The sequence below is a fragment of the Ricinus communis genome, chromosome 7 (assembly GCF_019578655.1).
Source record: "Ricinus communis isolate WT05 ecotype wild-type chromosome 7, ASM1957865v1, whole genome shotgun sequence".
NCBI lineage: Eukaryota > Viridiplantae > Streptophyta > Magnoliopsida > Malpighiales > Euphorbiaceae > Ricinus > Ricinus communis.
This window is the reverse complement of record NC_063262.1, coordinates 27,112,858-27,129,080: the sequence shown is the minus strand read 5'-3', so window position 1 is coordinate 27,129,080 and position 16,223 is coordinate 27,112,858. Positions and strand designations below refer to the sequence as shown.

The following is a 16,223-nucleotide window of genomic DNA, read 5'->3' as shown; positions in this document are numbered from 1 at the left end:
ATATTTGGATGGCCACGATCAATTCTATAATTACTAATTAATATAAAGAGTTTTCAGGTAGAGAGTTATGATTTATTGGGTGATAAAAGGGTCCGATGAATAACAAAAATGTAATATGTATTGGTCGACATGAACAGTATTAGTCCAGTTTTAAATCAAAATAAATTAGTAATGTATTATATACTTTTAAATTTTGTATTTTCACACTCTCTCTTACCTTATCATCTCATCTTCTTACTCTATTCTCTTTCTCTCTCTTTTTTTTTTTTCTAAACACTTTTTTCACCTACAATTCTCATCAAGTTAATAATAATAAAATTAATAATCCCACAAAAAAACCAACAAGGCCAAATCTTATATATATATATATATATATATTCACATTACGGTAGAAGCTAACAACAAATTACCCCAAGAAGTGAAAAGAAGAAAAAAAAATGCAGTTTCATATATTTTTGCTCCAATTGCCTACAAATTATGAGTTTTGCTAGGGTATGATTGTGGCACCCTATTATTATCAGTTTATTTTTTAATTATAGATCATCAATTAATATCATTTTAAATAATTTATTTATTTTATATGTTGTTCTACTAATATAGATTGTCAATATATTTATATATAATTTTTAATTATTTACACGAGTCGAAATTTTATAGTTGAATTTTTAATTGTCAAGTATCACTAATTAAATTTTAAAAATAAGTAAAGATTCTTAATAAATAAAAATAATATATTTAATTGATCAATAATCTATATACAATTGAATAATCTAGTATTTTAATTATATTCATAATTTATTAAATTAAAATAATATCAATTGTATATTAGAATGACTCCAAATTTATATCTGCCAGTATATTTATGCTAATTGTTGTGTACAATTAATTCTGTCCAAAAATAACAGTCACAACCGACCTACCTGAAAAGTTTCTTGAAAAGAAATAATGAAAGAAAGAACGAATTCTGAAGAAAATGCAAAAGTAAGAAGGAAGTTAATATTCCTCGATGTATTAGACTCTTGGATTTTCTTTCTTTGTTCAATAAATTGATCTTTTGTTGACTGAAATTAAAAGAGAGATGAGTGGAAATATGAAAATCTATATGCAGTCTCAATATACATATACATATCATATCAGCGACTCTCTCATTTGGATAATTTTTGATTCTGCACTGCCTGATTTCTCATTGTTATAAACCACATTGCAAATACTTATACTTTCCACTTAGTCTATTATATGATAAAATTTAAGCCACTAGCCACTAAGTGCTGACCACCACGGCTGAACCAATTTGTTCACTAAAAGACACTGTGAATCTTAGCACAGATGATAAACTACAATACCAGTTAAATGATTTTTCACCATACGAAAAGCTTAAATTTTTTATATGATTAGAGAAAGAAAAGAGGACACAAGTGACTTTGCACAACATTTTATGTGGGATATTTATATGTGTGCCGGCCAAGGTACTTCATCAGTCATCAAGTCAGCTGAAAATGGAGGTTCCATTGTTAATCTTGGTGGCAGCTACAATTTGCTTCGGTGCATCTAACCTGGTTTTCTATGGCCATGCAATTGGATCCCCTAATTACACATTACTACACTCTGAATCAGATTATGAGCTCAGACTCTACAGAGAAGTTTCCTGGATATCTGCTCTTGTCCAGGGAAGCTCTTTTCAGAAATCTACTAAAGATGGCTTTCACAGGTTTTCTCCATCTACTGTCTACATTATGTATTCCTTATGTCTCTTCATTGTCATCTCAGTGTAGTAGTATGTTTTGCCTTATCTTCTATCAGGATTTACCAATACATCCATGGAGAAAACCTCAACTCTGCACAACTTCCAATGACTGCTCCTGTCTTAACAAGCATCGTGCCGTCATCAACAGCTACTGTACACTACGTAAGATTGTTCTTAAATAAGAGTAACCCTCCACAACCCAATCCTGAACTGAATTTGCAGTTTACCAAATGGAGAGCTCAGTGTATAGCGGTTAGAAATTTTTCTGGGTTCGCTGAGGATGATAATGTTAAGAAAGAAATGGAGGGTCTAGTTGCCAGTCTAACTAAACACTCAACTGGAAATACCGCAGTTATAAATGACACCAGTTCCTACACAATTGCCCAGTACAACTCTTCACACTACCAATCAAGGCGATATAATGAAGTGTGGATTGATGTTTCTGGTGTTAATATAGATGGTTGTTTACCTCATTGAAGGAGACAGTAATTTGGTTGTGAAGATTTCTCTGCATCTTAACAAGGATTGCGTTCTCTCCATTTTTCCTTTTCTTTTTGGACATAAGAGAAATAACTTCTTCCAGAAAGATGGGGGGTTAGAAATGTAAACAGGGTTGTAATGCATTGTATCTGCAGGAAATTAAGGAAAAGGAGACTCTGGTTGGTTTGTTCAAGATTTGGAATCAAGTGTCAATCTAACCCCTGAATTTGGAGTTAATTGGTAATTACCTTAGACTTTAACTTTCTTATCAATTTACCCACCAACTTGTTTAAAGTAGCCAATTCAGCTCAGCCAAAGGAGTTGATCAATATAAAAAATTCAACTTAGTCCTTGAATTTCGTAAAATTGTGTAAAAATAATTTTTTTATAAAACCAGAGTAAGATTATTTAGTTTAAACATAATATAATCCTATTAACTAATAAAAATAATTAAATAATACTTTTAATGAAGAAAACTTAAATTAAATATTATTATCCCGAAAAGAATCATATTTTATGAAACTAGAGTGAAATCTTACATTTTTAATTTTATTTTGTCTTAATTGCAAATAAAGAATCATAACAGGCTCTTTCTAGATTTTGACCAGGTACAGTGACATAATAGGAGGATAAAAAGTCATTGGTTTAACTAGACACCTTGTTATTCAACCATTGCGTTATATATATGAATGACTTAACATTTGCAAATCTTTTAGTTTAGGACAAAAACTTATTTCAAATAATTTTACTATGATTTTTCAAATTTCTTGTTTATATATATTTATAGTGAATTTATAAATAAATTATTAGTGTATATTATTAAATTATATTAAATATCTAAAATAAAAATAGTGGCCTATCAATATTGAAATTATGCTTGTATAAAAATGTAATATAAAATAATACCGCGATTACATAATAAAAATTAACTCTTAAGAAAATAGATTTAACATGCTAGAAACGTTTTGAAGCATTTTATAACTAAAACAGCAAAACGAATGTTCGAAAGACAGATAAACCTCTGATAATAACATGTCGATCAAAATATAAGAAAATAAAATATTTTCAACTGTTTTAAATAAAAAAATTAGCACCAAAAGATATATTGATATAAATCTTCTTTAAAATATTATAATTTTATTCTAACAAATAAATAATTTATTTGTAAAGTTTAATAGTTAATATAAAATTCAAGGACTAAATTACTTTTTTATTTATTTTATGTGGATTTTGAATTGGACCATTTTAATATCTTGAGTCCAGATTCTGGGGATAAATTGGCATTTTAGTCGGTCGAAAATGCGTCCTAATTCTGTGATCATAGCTCAAAAAGCATGCACAGCCAAACATACTAGAAAATATATAGGTGGTATTAAGCTTAATAAGACGGGAATGTGCATCGTTTAAGTTATAACTTATAAATGTGGCTGTAATTACATACGAATCTTTGATGTTAAATTTGTTATTATTTTTCCCTTGTTGCTTATTCATATGTTTACCTTTTTCTTTTCAGTTCCCTCTTTCTGTGTCCCATTTATACAATGACCGTAAGCAAAATCCAAACGGAGAAGAAATAGGTGAGAGAATAAATTAGAAGATTACATCTGGGGTCTTGTCTGAACCACGTAGAGTTTTCCGTCCCTTATCACACCTTCAATGTCTTGTGCAGATCCATGGAGCTCCTCAATTGCACTTCCTGCACGAGCAATGCTGGAGAGAATTGATTGCCGAAAGTTGCCATCCATGATCAACGGATCAGATGAGTAATCAATAACAACCTTTTCTTCTTCATCCATTGGAACACTGCATGTAGAGAGCTTCTAGATTAGCAAAAATTAACCACAAGTTGATTCCAGTTCGATATATTGTTTGCAACGGGAACTAACTATAATTTGCACAATACTTATCATTGGCTTTGGACAAAGTACAGACAATGCGAGTGTAAAAGATTCTGGCCGAGCTCTACTTTCATGCCATAAGTAACACATCTAGGGAAGATAATTGCTACAATTAACACTTCTGATTCCTCTAGGGTTGTCGGACTCCATCATTTTCTCCCCCTTTTCTCATCCATTAAATGTTGAACTAAACATTAGCATCAGAACGGTGGATTCTCAAGAGTTTACCTATCATAAAGGCCTGCACCAGCATAACCTTCCAGATCCTCACCATTTGAGTCAGATCTGAAGATAATAGAACGTCTTATAAAGAGGCCGATGGGTTTGCTTGGGTAACCCAACACCTGAAACAAGTCAAATTATTAGGACCAACGATAACCTATTCATCAAAATGGTCTCTATTTGTATGGTAAGTGAAATAATTGTAGAATGGCCACTATTTAATTTCTTTGATAGGATTTTGGAAAATGAGAAGTATTTGCCATGCAGCCAATTAGATTGAAAAATCTGAATAAAACAAGCAAGTTGTTTCATGTTTATCATCCTTCCCACTAATTGATAAAAAGATTTTACCTGAGGAGAGTTCAAATCTTGTTTCTTGCAGACAAAACTGAGAGCCCGACCAGGGTAAGCTCCAACTAGAGTTTCTCCAAGTCCCCTCACCACCTGTTCTAGCAGAGATTGCTGAATCAATTCCTTTCACTTCTTTCTAATAAAATGATAAAAGCTCTAGTAGGGAAGTGCAGGTTATTAGGGCTCCAGTACCTCGGCGTAGATCTCCGATGAGTCCCCTGAGGATGGATTGGTTGTGTGGATAACAAATGCATAATCAGCATTTATAATCTCCTGAACCAGGACAGCCATGCAGAGGTAATCATGGTCTAACTTCACTTTCCTTGTGCTGAAGTATGCTCTCTCATTCCATTTTGATGCCCAGACCTGATACGGAAATATGCAACAAATCAATGCCATTCACAAAGAACACAAAACACTCATGGATTATAGATTCATGAGAACAGAGAAAATAAAATAAGGTACCCGTTACAAGCAACCACACACTATGATGAGAAACGCATCAAATTAGTGACAGCTGTCCAAAGTCCAAACAGACATGACTTTGACCAGAGTTATGAAAGTGAGACAAGGCTAATTTCCGACTATGCAAGGTCAAGGTCAAAACCACCATACAAGAACAAAGTATACCACCTCTCAACATCTACGAGGAAGGAGATACTATAGAGTCGAATATTTATATCTCTTCAAGGAAGGCTCTGAGAAAGATCTATGGGTGCAGTCATTATGTATGCCATCAAGGTAGAATTAAGGAATAGGATTGCATCCCTTACCCTTTATAAGGATATTGACCAAAAGGTAAAAATAAAGGACTGCTGCATTGGCGGCAATATTGGGGAACAAATTGTTGTTAATGTGGAACTCTCCAGTCTGGAAAAACTGTTTACCTTCTTGATAGCCATCCATGCCTGCTGCCATCGTTGTTCTCCTTCATCACCAGGCCACGGCATCCCAGAACTTTGCATACTGGTCTTCAGCTCTTGCACCTGAAATAAACTATATCCTATCAGGCATCTCTCCTAATGATCTTCGTTTCATACTTAACAAGAAAAATAAAAGGTTCAAGGAAAATTTTGTTTTATTGAGAGGTCTCACAAAGCCTAACCAGCAGGCTTCTGCAACTAAGGTTAAGAAAGAAATTTAAACATACACACAGAGCACAAAAATACCAACAGAATGAACCAACTTATGGTCTGGTCCACCAATAGTCCAGTAGTTTGGGACAAAAGGGGACAGGAGGAGCTGGAGCATGAAAGTTTTATTATACCAAACTCCTTTGGAAAAGATGCAAGTACCTCTTACTAAATGACCCTAATTATTGTAGATTATACTAGCAAGAAATAAATTTTTGTGATATGATCAGCAGGACATATACAGTAGGTGAAATACAATTCTAATGTTACCCATAGAAGGAACATACCAACTGCTGCGGTGCTGCCAGTCCTAAAACTGTCTCACGGATTTTTCCAAGGACACTAAAATCTCCTTCTCCCAACTTTTTCTTCAACAGTTCCAACTTCTTAGCCACTTCCTGAAAATCAGAGAGAGCACAGGCGATCAGGGGGTGGGGGACAGAGAGAGAATGGGTCAGACAAGAATGTCCTGAACAAATGCTACATTGGAGCTAGGACTCCAAAAGTACACATGCACAATCCCCAACATTCAGCATGACAACCTAAAAAGGAGAAGATTTTTTCACCATTTTAAGTTGGTGATCTTCATCAAAATATGAGACAAAAGACTAATATTGACGACCAGCAGGATGTGAGTTGAGGCGTACCAAATTTGCATTATGAGAATAACTAGATCTTGAAAAAAAAAAAGTTGCATCTTGCACATCTAGAAATATCTTGCATTATAAGAAGATAAATGTAGAACAAAAGAGACAAGAATCAAGAGGATATTTTCCCTCTTACACATAATAATTTCTAGGAAAACCTCACAGGTGATCAACAAAAAACTATTCTGGACCATTTTACAAAAAATGTTTTGGATATGCAGGTTGCAAATATCTCTTCTCACCTTTCATGTTAGGCTTATATGTACCTGTTTCATAAATTTTGGCTCATAGAGTAATCGATTTCCTAAATAGTTGCAAATTGTAAACCCTTGCAGAACGATTTTCCTTGAAGTTAGAAGGTCTAAGAAATACAGGAATCAGAATTTAATACCTGTGTTATTTTCACTTTAAAATGATTAATTTAAAAGAAAAAAGAAAGAGAAAGAAAGATACATCTGGGGAAAAATATTAGAAGATACACTGCTTAGATATAGAAAATATTAACTTCTTGGAAAATTATAAAACATTCTGAATGAGCAGGTTGTAGAAATTGCTGCTGTGCAGGAAACTGAAAATGCATACAAGCTAATGGAAATGTCAAGGTAGTGATCACCTTATTTGAACCATCTGAAAGAACCTTCTCAAAAACTCCAAATGGTAAGGCAACCGATGTAGGAATCCCAATCCAAGATGGCACTTTTCCTTTTAAATGCGAGATATTGCGTGATTTGGCACCAACCTAAGAAAATGATCATCAGGCAATTTAAGCAAACTCAGAAATTGATATTCAGAATGTTCTGATTTGTTCAAGCCTTATCAAACTAGAAAACAAATAAAAAGAGGGAAGAAAACAAATCCTAAGAGATAATTTGGAAGTCAGTTTGCAAGCCTAACCATTTCACTTGTAAACTCGTCAGATGATATAGCATATCTACCGCTGAACTGCTTTTTTACCAACTTTATAGGTGAAGAACCAACTTCTTTCATGTTAGTTGAACTTGAATCTGCTAGTTCACCCTCAGATATCTCACTGCAATTTAACACGAAAAATATTGAATTTGAGTTCATGTAATATATTTGAGTAGAAGAATTTAATGCACATCATGAGACGTGGTCTATGGACATTCCAAAACAACTGTAGGATTACTTATAGACAATATCTGCTGATGTGGGTTTCAGCTGCAACAATTTCCCTTCATGTGCTTGGAGTTTTTCCAAAATGTTGTGATCAAAGCATGTTGCAAAGCAAACCTGCCATTTTATGTAGTTCTCAATAGTAGCCCATCCAAGAATTAGACAGATAATCACAGTGTAGAACACAATTACCTTGCCATTCCTTGCTCGCACAGACACATGGGATAAGACATCTGGCATGTCAGGTGTCAGCACAGCAACTGTACCGTCTGGAATTTCTTCTTCTCCTTTTACTCTTCTTGCCACCAAAATTGTAGGCCGACCATAAGATTTATTTTGTACTGTGAGTAACTCGTCCACAACAACAACATATCCAGCAACTTCAACTGGGCTAATAACCTGCCAACTGTTACAGCCAAACAAGTTACATTTGATAGTCAGCTTAAGTGGCAGACACTGCAAAAACCACTATGGTTCACCACTACAAAGCCACCAATTGCTTATATTGGGTTAGAATTTTATTCTGTAATTATTTAATGGGACAATGAATACTGCACCAACCTTCCAAGATTAGCAGTTTTCCGAAGAATTGGATCGAGTCGATTAAGAAGGGAGGACAAAGATGCAGCTGATCCAGCACGGATAATTTCTTCAGTAAATATGTTCACCTGTATGAATTGATTATGAGACAACTGACAGGCAGCTATATATATATATATATATATATATATATATATATATATACCATCAAAGAAAAAATTTTGGACTGGAGAGAATTAAAAACATACAGCCCACTGGTCCACCCCAAGCAGTGATCCCAAATACTCTGCTGATGGTTGCAAAACTTGCTGATACCATTCAGCCTTGCTAGATAGGGCAAGGCGAGTTCTGTCAAGGACTGATTTTGCATATAATGCCCATTGATCACTTTTACTTTTGGACATACTTAGGGCATGATTCCATCCCTGCAAACAATAGATGAAATATCTAACTATAATGGAAATATGTTCATCTAAGTTATAACTAATACTCCAAGAATATTAAGCTTATATTTCACCTTCATGCAATAGATAAGATCTTCATTGTCATCCGAGGAAAGTGCAAGATTTTCAAGAACCAGAGTGATGAAATACATTATTTTCTGAAAAGTGAGCAAGCAGCAGGTCAGAGATGAAACTAAAAGAAGGAAAAACTGTTAATAAACATTCAAAGGAGTAGTCAAGAATAACATCCAAAAAGCATTGAAAAATTTACCTCTTGCCCAGCATTATTTAATTCTTCGTATCCCCTCTCAATAACTGTCCTGACAGTAGAATCAAGGGCAATATCCAAAAATAGAAGATCCTTCAGACGATCATGTGACTTAAACAGCAATGGCCTAAGCTCCTGCCGAGCCTCCAGTAAACCCTGCATTTCAAATACAAACATTAGAAAAGGTTAAAGTACAAATGCATCAGTAATTGCACTAATGACTCAGTCACACTTGTTTTCCTATACCTCAAGAAGTGCTTCTACATTTTTATCTTCAACATGTTCCAAAACAAATTGAAGCAATTCCTGTCCCAAAAGATACAGAACATACTGGGTTTCATTATCCCACATACAAATGATGTCTAAAAGATCATAGGAATAAACTTGAAAATATTACTGGAAATCCAGATGGCAATCCTGAAATGGGATTTATCTGCACTCCAACCATGAAGCCTTGACCCTGAAGAGAATTAGGAAAATCATAAAACTAAAATAAAATAACATAAAAAATAAAAAGAGGGCATTGTAAAATCGTAGGAGGAAATTTTGTATTTAGAATATAGCATTACCTCAGCTCTGTAACCCATACAATTTGCAATAGCAGACTCGAGATCTGCACCTGAATGAACTGCCTACAATCACATTAGACAGAAATCAACACTTTGAAGCTATTAAAGAATATTCAAATAAAAATTCACCATTATCAGAAGAGAATACTGATTCACTTCTGCTGAATTATAATGAAAACCCAAGCATCCATGACTAGTATTATATATTTGCGTACATCTATATACATGTGGATATGTGTGCATTCATGTAAAGCTGCACCATTTAATTCTCACATTTTTTAAAATGCATTTCTGGATTGAGGGAGTAAATCAGATCATATTAGCAGAAAACATAGCTGGTAACATATTAGTTACACCTTTAAAACTAAAAGAGATTTGTGTACAAACAGAATCAATCATGGACTGTTACCTAAATGTTTAGACAATGTACCTTCAAAGTTCTCATATAGTTTCCAAGATCGCGCAGGAGACCATCTTTTTGATCTCTTCTGAAGTTTGGTTCAGAATGGATGGCACGATCATAACTTAAAAGTCGTTCTTTTGTTATTCCATTTTCATTCAAACTTTTCCAGTACATGCTGATGTCAAATCCACTACTAATGTAGTCAATTAATGCCTGCATAAAAAGATTTTTACAAAATATTTAAATTATGAAAACCGCAGAATTTGAATATCCAAGTTGACAGCTTCAGCACCTGGCAGATTACGACATCATCAGGACTCGTGTTATTGTGCAGCTTCTGATGCCATTCCTCCATCATTCCACCTTTGCAGTCATTGTTTCTCTAGAAAATAAATGATTGCACATAGTATTTAAAATCAAAATCTCCTTTCAAATGAAATTAACTATATGAAATGCACACCAGAAACACAAGGAAAGATAAGACAAGATTCAATACTGACCTGAATAACCAGGATTTCATCCCGAATACGTTGTCCCACATCACCTTCACCTCCTCGACCAACAGTAGACATAATCATCCTCAAAATCTCCCGATATTGTGGTTGACTTGTGTAAATATTCTGGAGCAAGTCTGTCAGCCTATCCTGTGCTTTACTGATCTCACTGCAATAAATAAAAGAGGAAATAGATTTGCATGCAGAAAATTATTACATGGTCATAATCACAACTAGAGAATGACTACTTGCTCGATACAAACAGAAAATGAGATGTGCATACATGCATCATAGAAAGACTAGTGTTTAGACAGGGCCAATTACTCTAGGGTCCAAGCAATAGCACTCCTAAGAAATGACCTATCACAATATCGAGCCAATAGTTCATAAGCTAACCGTGGTTTAACATTGTAATTCTTGTTCCAAATAAGTTGCCTTGTAGCCATAAACCTCATCCACACCAAGATCCCTGCAAGACCCAATTCACCAGAATCCTTTGCTTGCTCCATTAAATCTGCTGCAATATTAAATCTAGGAAGAGAAAGATTAATATGAATCATCATTTCGAGAACAAGAACATGGCTCATTACTTCAGCAACAATAACAAATAAAATATTCTTAAATATACAGATAATAGCTGTCATGAAAAATCAACAAGTTTGTATAGCAGCAATAAACAAATATTAATTTAATCAATTAAAGTAAAGCCTTAACGATGAAGAAAGAGCTAAATAAGAGAGACAAAGAAATCTTCATAGTTCTTACAATTAATTAATTTTACACCAAGGTTCCTGCAAGTTTCATGAAATTTCAAATCGTTGTGAATGATATGAAAGAACGAAATCAGAGTTTTGCCACCATTTTTTTATTCCCGCCTTACCAATAGGAGATGGGAAAAAATAAGGGCAAAAAAATTATATCTCCCATCTTCAGTGTCATAAACCCGTTGCATTCAACGTTACCAGTTTGTGTGCATTTGGTTTTATATAAATTAGTCATAAATTATCGTTATCAGCATTCTTTAGTGGGAAATTCAAATATCATTACAAGATAAGTGATTATGAGAATGATAAATCTTAGAGGAAAAGCTTAAGGGCTTATTCATGTTGGTTGCATCCTGATTATTAACTTCGGTATATACCTATTTGGTAAAACGATTTCAATAGTAGAACTGATAAGAATCAGATGCTGATTAATTGTAGAAGTAATAGCTATTCTTAACATTTTAAAAGAAAGTTAAAGACAGGACAAAATATAAGAGCAGATGGACTATAAATTATTCACCTCCATGTGAGCTCAAACACTAGGGCTCATTATATTGCATCTCAGAAGGTATTATTTATAAAAAAAAGTTCTTTAATAGCAACAATGAGTGCAAGTTTTAAGAAAGATTACAAGCTTTACCTTGACTAGAGAAGAGGCTATAATAATCAAACCATAGGGAAAGAATCAAACAAAAGCTAAATAAATATTACACATAGAAACTTTGAAGGCACTACTCCTCAAACATGGTTGCTATCATGCCAAATGCATCAGAAGATGAAGAAGAAAAAAAAAAAAAAGGAATAATCTTCAGGCCACCGAATGCCTTTACTTCCCTGTTCGCTTCTGAGTGCAAGAATCTAAGCCACAGTTGGCATTGTTGGATGCCATGCGACCCTAAATAACAAGATTAAGGACTAAAAATTCTGAGCTACTAAACCCAAAATAAATGATTCACTAATTCACTCATACACTTAACACATGTAGCATCTATAATAGACTCAAGTATATGACACATGTATGCAATAAGAGAAACAAAATGTTCACTCAGGATAAAGTAACATTACATGTTCAGATCATGGCAATTTGAAGTTCCAAAGTCCATTGTAAGCAAAGAGGCCAAAATTTCTCTAACAGTCCAAAAAACTCAATGATTGTAAGAATCAGGGACAGATTACTTACCGGTGCATAAAGGACTTCTGTGCTTCACTCTCCATCTCTGCAATTTTATCCAACAATGCTTTTGCTGTACCTCTGCCGTTACCAGCGTCCTTTTGTAGAGAATAGTCCAGTTAAGTTAATGCATAAAGACCAGATTACAGAAAATACTGATGAGGATATCAAACTGAAAGCAACCTTTTGGACTTGCTTAGGTCCACCACTAAATTCAATATAAAAGTCCGAGCCCTTATTCTTTATCCAGTTTCCATTAGACAAAAGCACAAAAGGCATCCCTACAAAATTGTCTTCTTCAATCTCCAGTTCAAAAGATTGGACCTGAAAATCAAAAAGTGAATATATTAATCATATCCCAATCCTTGATGGATTAAAGTCTAATGCATCTACTGCCTCTTAACCTAGTCATTCTTCTCCTTTAGCAGGTGGATTAGAAAGGTGATATGCAGTGTAGGGTGTAGGGCTTAGAAGCTTATGGGAGATGGGACTAAGTAAAATTTACTTCATATTGCACACCTGGTAAGGAAGTTCAGCAGAAGAAACATTGGTCAGTTGTGTTTCAGCAGCCTCGCTCAATGTAACTGAACCAGGGGGCAACACACCTGAAGGTGGTGCCTGCAAAATATTCATTCATTTAAAATGACTGATTAATAAAAGAAAAGCTCGGCCCTACATATATAAAGGAGAGAAATGATACTAATTCCAAAATGGCTATATGGTCTTAAGGACCAAGGCCAAATTTAACAGTTCCAAGAGACTTACCGACCACTCTCTACTATTTCTAGACAAAGCCCAGTGAAGAGTCACTGGCTCTCTGAAATCAGTGGCAACATAAATCTTTGTCTTGCCAGGAGGCTTGGTCACAAGTACCTTCACAATGTGTGCGAAGTTTGATAGTTAGAATAACTCATGCAAATAAAATAATTCTTGCAGATCATAGGGTAGGGAAAAATTGATCAGTAGAGCATTTTTATCTCATTCTCACTAGAAGTTCCCCATCAGCAAGCTTGAACATTTTCTTGTTCAGAACAGCACCACCAACTTGTTCTTCCTTTGCCTTAGCAAAAAGTTCAATTGCCTTCAAGGCTTTTGGTTCTGATGATACTGGCTCCTCTACAGGTGTAGCTGCATATTTAGTAATAAGCTGTGCTAAGTCCCTCCTTTTGCGTTGAATTTTTTCACTACTAACATACTTTTGTTTCTGCAGCTGCTTTGAAACCTTGCTCTGGATCTCTCCTTTAGCTATCTTCTTCCTTATCTCATCAAGAGATACGCCTCTTTTCACTTCTCTCTGCAAGTCTTGCCTTGCTTCCTCAAATTCCCTCTACATTAAAAAAAAAATGCCAGAAGAAAGTTTTAATTATTAGCAATGAGTAACAATCTCATTAATCGTGTAAAACATAGATGGGAACTGATAGTGTCTGTTGCATGCAGCACATGCACTTAAAAATTAGATGTTACAAAAACTAATCAAGTGAAAGGAGATAGTAAAGTATACCAGTTGCTGCTCTGGAGAATAGGAGGGTTTCCCTGCTTTTTCCCATCTTATATAAGATTGAATCTGTACAAGATCATCAGGTATCTTGGTTTTCGTTTCAGCGACTGGTGGCTCCTTAATTTCATGTCTATCATTTCTGTTTGTAAGCCTTGTTCGAAGGTCCTCGACAGAAGTACCTCTGGCTAATTCCTCCAATAGCTCAACACGAGCAGCATCATATTCTTCCTACGGTAAAGGGCAGAATTTATAACTATCCAAAATGCATAAGTACAAAAGGCTGAACTAAATTTATATACATAAAGGTAAACGAATTGCAATTATTAACTTCTATTTATCCACAAAAAAGTTCAACATCACAAACGGCATTAAAACTTTTAACACTTACCTTCTCTTGTTCAGGGGTATATATCTGTTTGCCCTTTCTTTCCCACCTCAGATATGCTTGAACCTGTACAAGCTCTTCAGGAACTGAGACATTTTGAATCATTACCTTCTCTCTTTCAGGTAACTTAACATGAAAGTTCTGACCTTTATATTTAAACCTAAAAATAGAAAAATAAAAAAGAAGAAAGCAAGAAAGAAATAGAAATAGCACATCAATTGAAATAGCTCATAGAAGACATAGTGCCTTAGAAAAAAGCATTAATGAAAGCTCACCATTTGTTCTGGCCTTCATCAAGTACTAGAAACTCTAACGCTTGTATTGCAGGATCATCAATCTCAATTTTGAGGTAAGAACTTGAACCAGACTGAGGAAGAAAAAAGAATTGTATAAACAAACAACCATTTAATTGTTATTACTTTCCATCAATTTTCTTTTTCTAATCCAAATGACAGACTACTATCGAACCAACATGTTCCACTTTTTAACAGCTACCTTAACAAAAGGACTTCTAAGGGCTCTGTTCTTGTAATTTTTGGTTCCATCTGGACAACGAGAAGGAAGTATCCACTTTCTGACAAAAAGAAACGCAGCATAAGAAAGAAAGATACCCAAATCATAGAAACACCAATCGTACCATTAATAAACAATGATTGCTACTACAATTGGACTTACTCCTTTCTATCACGTATCCCACCCCAATGTAGCAGCAAAGAATCGCTACCATATGAAATCTGAAAATTTACTTGCGTTATAGAACCAGCATTGCTAACAGAAACCTGCTCAGTTAGAAGGAAGACACATCAATGACCACAACCTTAGCCTATTTCAAATATGTCTCCCCGTTAGTCATCATGTATAGAAAATTGACTACTATATACCTGCAATTCAGAATTTCCATCAAGTTTGAATTTTCCTACAAGCTGTTGCAATGAAAGATTTTGTTAGAACCTTGTAAAAATTGAAAAACATCACATCACATCACATCATGATTCAAAGGCACTATAAAAACTCTACTTCACGAAGCAGATTTCTATACATATAATTCGAGTTAGACACTTTCAATAGATAATGCAGATCATTTCCAACTAACCGAGAAAATCAGTCTGTCTACATCATAATACATCTTTTAAATATCTAAGCTGCTAAACTTAATTAAGTAAGAATAATAATATAATATAATAAACAAAATTCTAATTCTTCGATTTGTTTCTACACTAGCCGACATAAATAAAACTTAACTTATAAAAACTTACCTCAGAAGCAGGATCCATAGCTAAAACAGCACGCGGAGTGATAGTAGCAGGACGAGGAGTTCCAATAGCTAATTTTGATTTGCTAATTTTTAATCTGTTTCCATAAAAACTAGATGATATCGACGACCTGCGTATCTGCGGTGCCGATAAAGAAGCAATGCCAGAAGCAGCAGCAGAAGAAGACGACGAAGAGTTGAGCTTGTTTCGATGTTCTAATACTACTGAGTGTCTAACCAAACTCTGCTGTAACAAATTGTGACTTATGCTATTACTCATTATTATTATTATTATTCACCCTTTCACACCTGAGGCAATCTCCACATGTTAGAATCTTTCCACATATAAATAAAACAATCATTCGTAAAGCTAAGGTAGTACTGTAATCGACCAATGAGTTTACCTTGATTCAGAAGCCAGATTCAAATCAAATTACCGAGCATACAATCTTGTTCTTCACAAAAGAATTGAGATTTTGTGTAACTTTAGCTTTAGTTTCTGCTGATTTTAGTGAAGCTCCATCAATCAGGAGCCAAAAACTATCGAAAGCTAAAACCATTTCATTTGGTATGATACGGTATGGCGCTTTATCGCGATCGATGGACGCGTGTGGGCTTCATGTACTGCCACGTAACGTGAAAGCTTCGGGATTGGAAGATCGTCACGTGCCTGAAAGGAAGCGTGGGGTCCGTGAACTGTTGAAGGGGCTTTGATATTTAAAAAGTTGTGGTACTAATTAATTGGCCTTACTTTTTAAACAATTTTGGAAATAATAGCCGTTTCTCTTTTGATTTTTATTCTTTCGGGTTTTATACTATCTCTTCCA

The 16,223-nt window shown here is 34.6% G+C and overlaps 2 protein-coding genes across 2 annotated transcripts; one reads left to right on the top strand and one right to left on the bottom strand.

The window, feature by feature from the left end:
• Positions 1–1,270: 1,270 nt before the first annotated feature.
• On the top strand, positions 1,271–2,417 carry LOC8273481 (heme-binding protein 2). The gene is made up of 2 exons (XM_002527857.4): positions 1,271–1,708; positions 1,801–2,417. The coding sequence occupies exons 1-2, from the start codon at positions 1,497–1,499 to the stop codon at positions 2,219–2,221; spliced, it is 633 nt and encodes a 210-aa protein (XP_002527903.1). The 5' UTR covers positions 1,271–1,496; the 3' UTR covers positions 2,222–2,417.
• A 1,156-nt stretch (positions 2,418–3,573) lies between these two features.
• Positions 3,574–15,961, bottom strand: LOC8273480 (alpha-glucan water dikinase, chloroplastic). The gene is made up of 34 exons (XM_002527856.4): positions 15,801–15,961; positions 15,401–15,705; positions 15,026–15,067; positions 14,820–14,923; positions 14,640–14,718; positions 14,420–14,511; positions 14,148–14,304; positions 13,763–13,987; positions 13,250–13,588; positions 13,027–13,134; positions 12,781–12,879; positions 12,445–12,585; positions 12,271–12,359; positions 10,723–10,857; positions 10,333–10,495; positions 10,125–10,214; positions 9,860–10,045; positions 9,430–9,492; positions 9,258–9,320; positions 9,107–9,166; positions 8,864–9,016; positions 8,667–8,750; positions 8,398–8,574; positions 8,171–8,277; positions 7,802–8,015; positions 7,623–7,726; positions 7,370–7,505; positions 7,089–7,214; positions 6,116–6,226; positions 5,583–5,681; positions 4,888–5,061; positions 4,696–4,788; positions 4,351–4,466; positions 3,574–4,027 (listed from the first exon to the last, which is right to left on the bottom strand). Exons 2-34 carry the CDS (start codon positions 15,674–15,676, stop codon positions 3,823–3,825), a joined length of 4,410 nt encoding a protein of 1,469 aa, XP_002527902.1. The 5' UTR covers positions 15,677–15,705; positions 15,801–15,961; the 3' UTR covers positions 3,574–3,822.
• Between the last annotated feature and the right edge of the window lie 262 nt (positions 15,962–16,223).

Coding starts and splice junctions, on each gene's coding strand:
- LOC8273481 (XM_002527857.4), top strand. CDS start 1,497: ATGGAGGTTCCATTGTTAATCTTGGTGGCAGCTACAATTTGCTTCGGT. Junction 1,709..1,800: donor ACTAAAGATGGCTTTCACAG/GTTTTCTCCATC, acceptor ATCTTCTATCAG/GATTTACCAATACATCCATG.
- LOC8273480 (XM_002527856.4), bottom strand. CDS start 15,676: ATGAGTAATAGCATAAGTCACAATTTGTTACAGCAGAGTTTGGTTAGA. Junction 12,586..12,780: donor CTGCTGAACTTCCTTACCAG/GTGTGCAATATG, acceptor TTTGATTTTCAG/GTCCAATCTTTTGAACTGGA. Junction 7,506..7,622: donor TCAGCAGATATTGTCTATAA/GTAATCCTACAG, acceptor GTTAAATTGCAG/TGAGATATCTGAGGGTGAAC.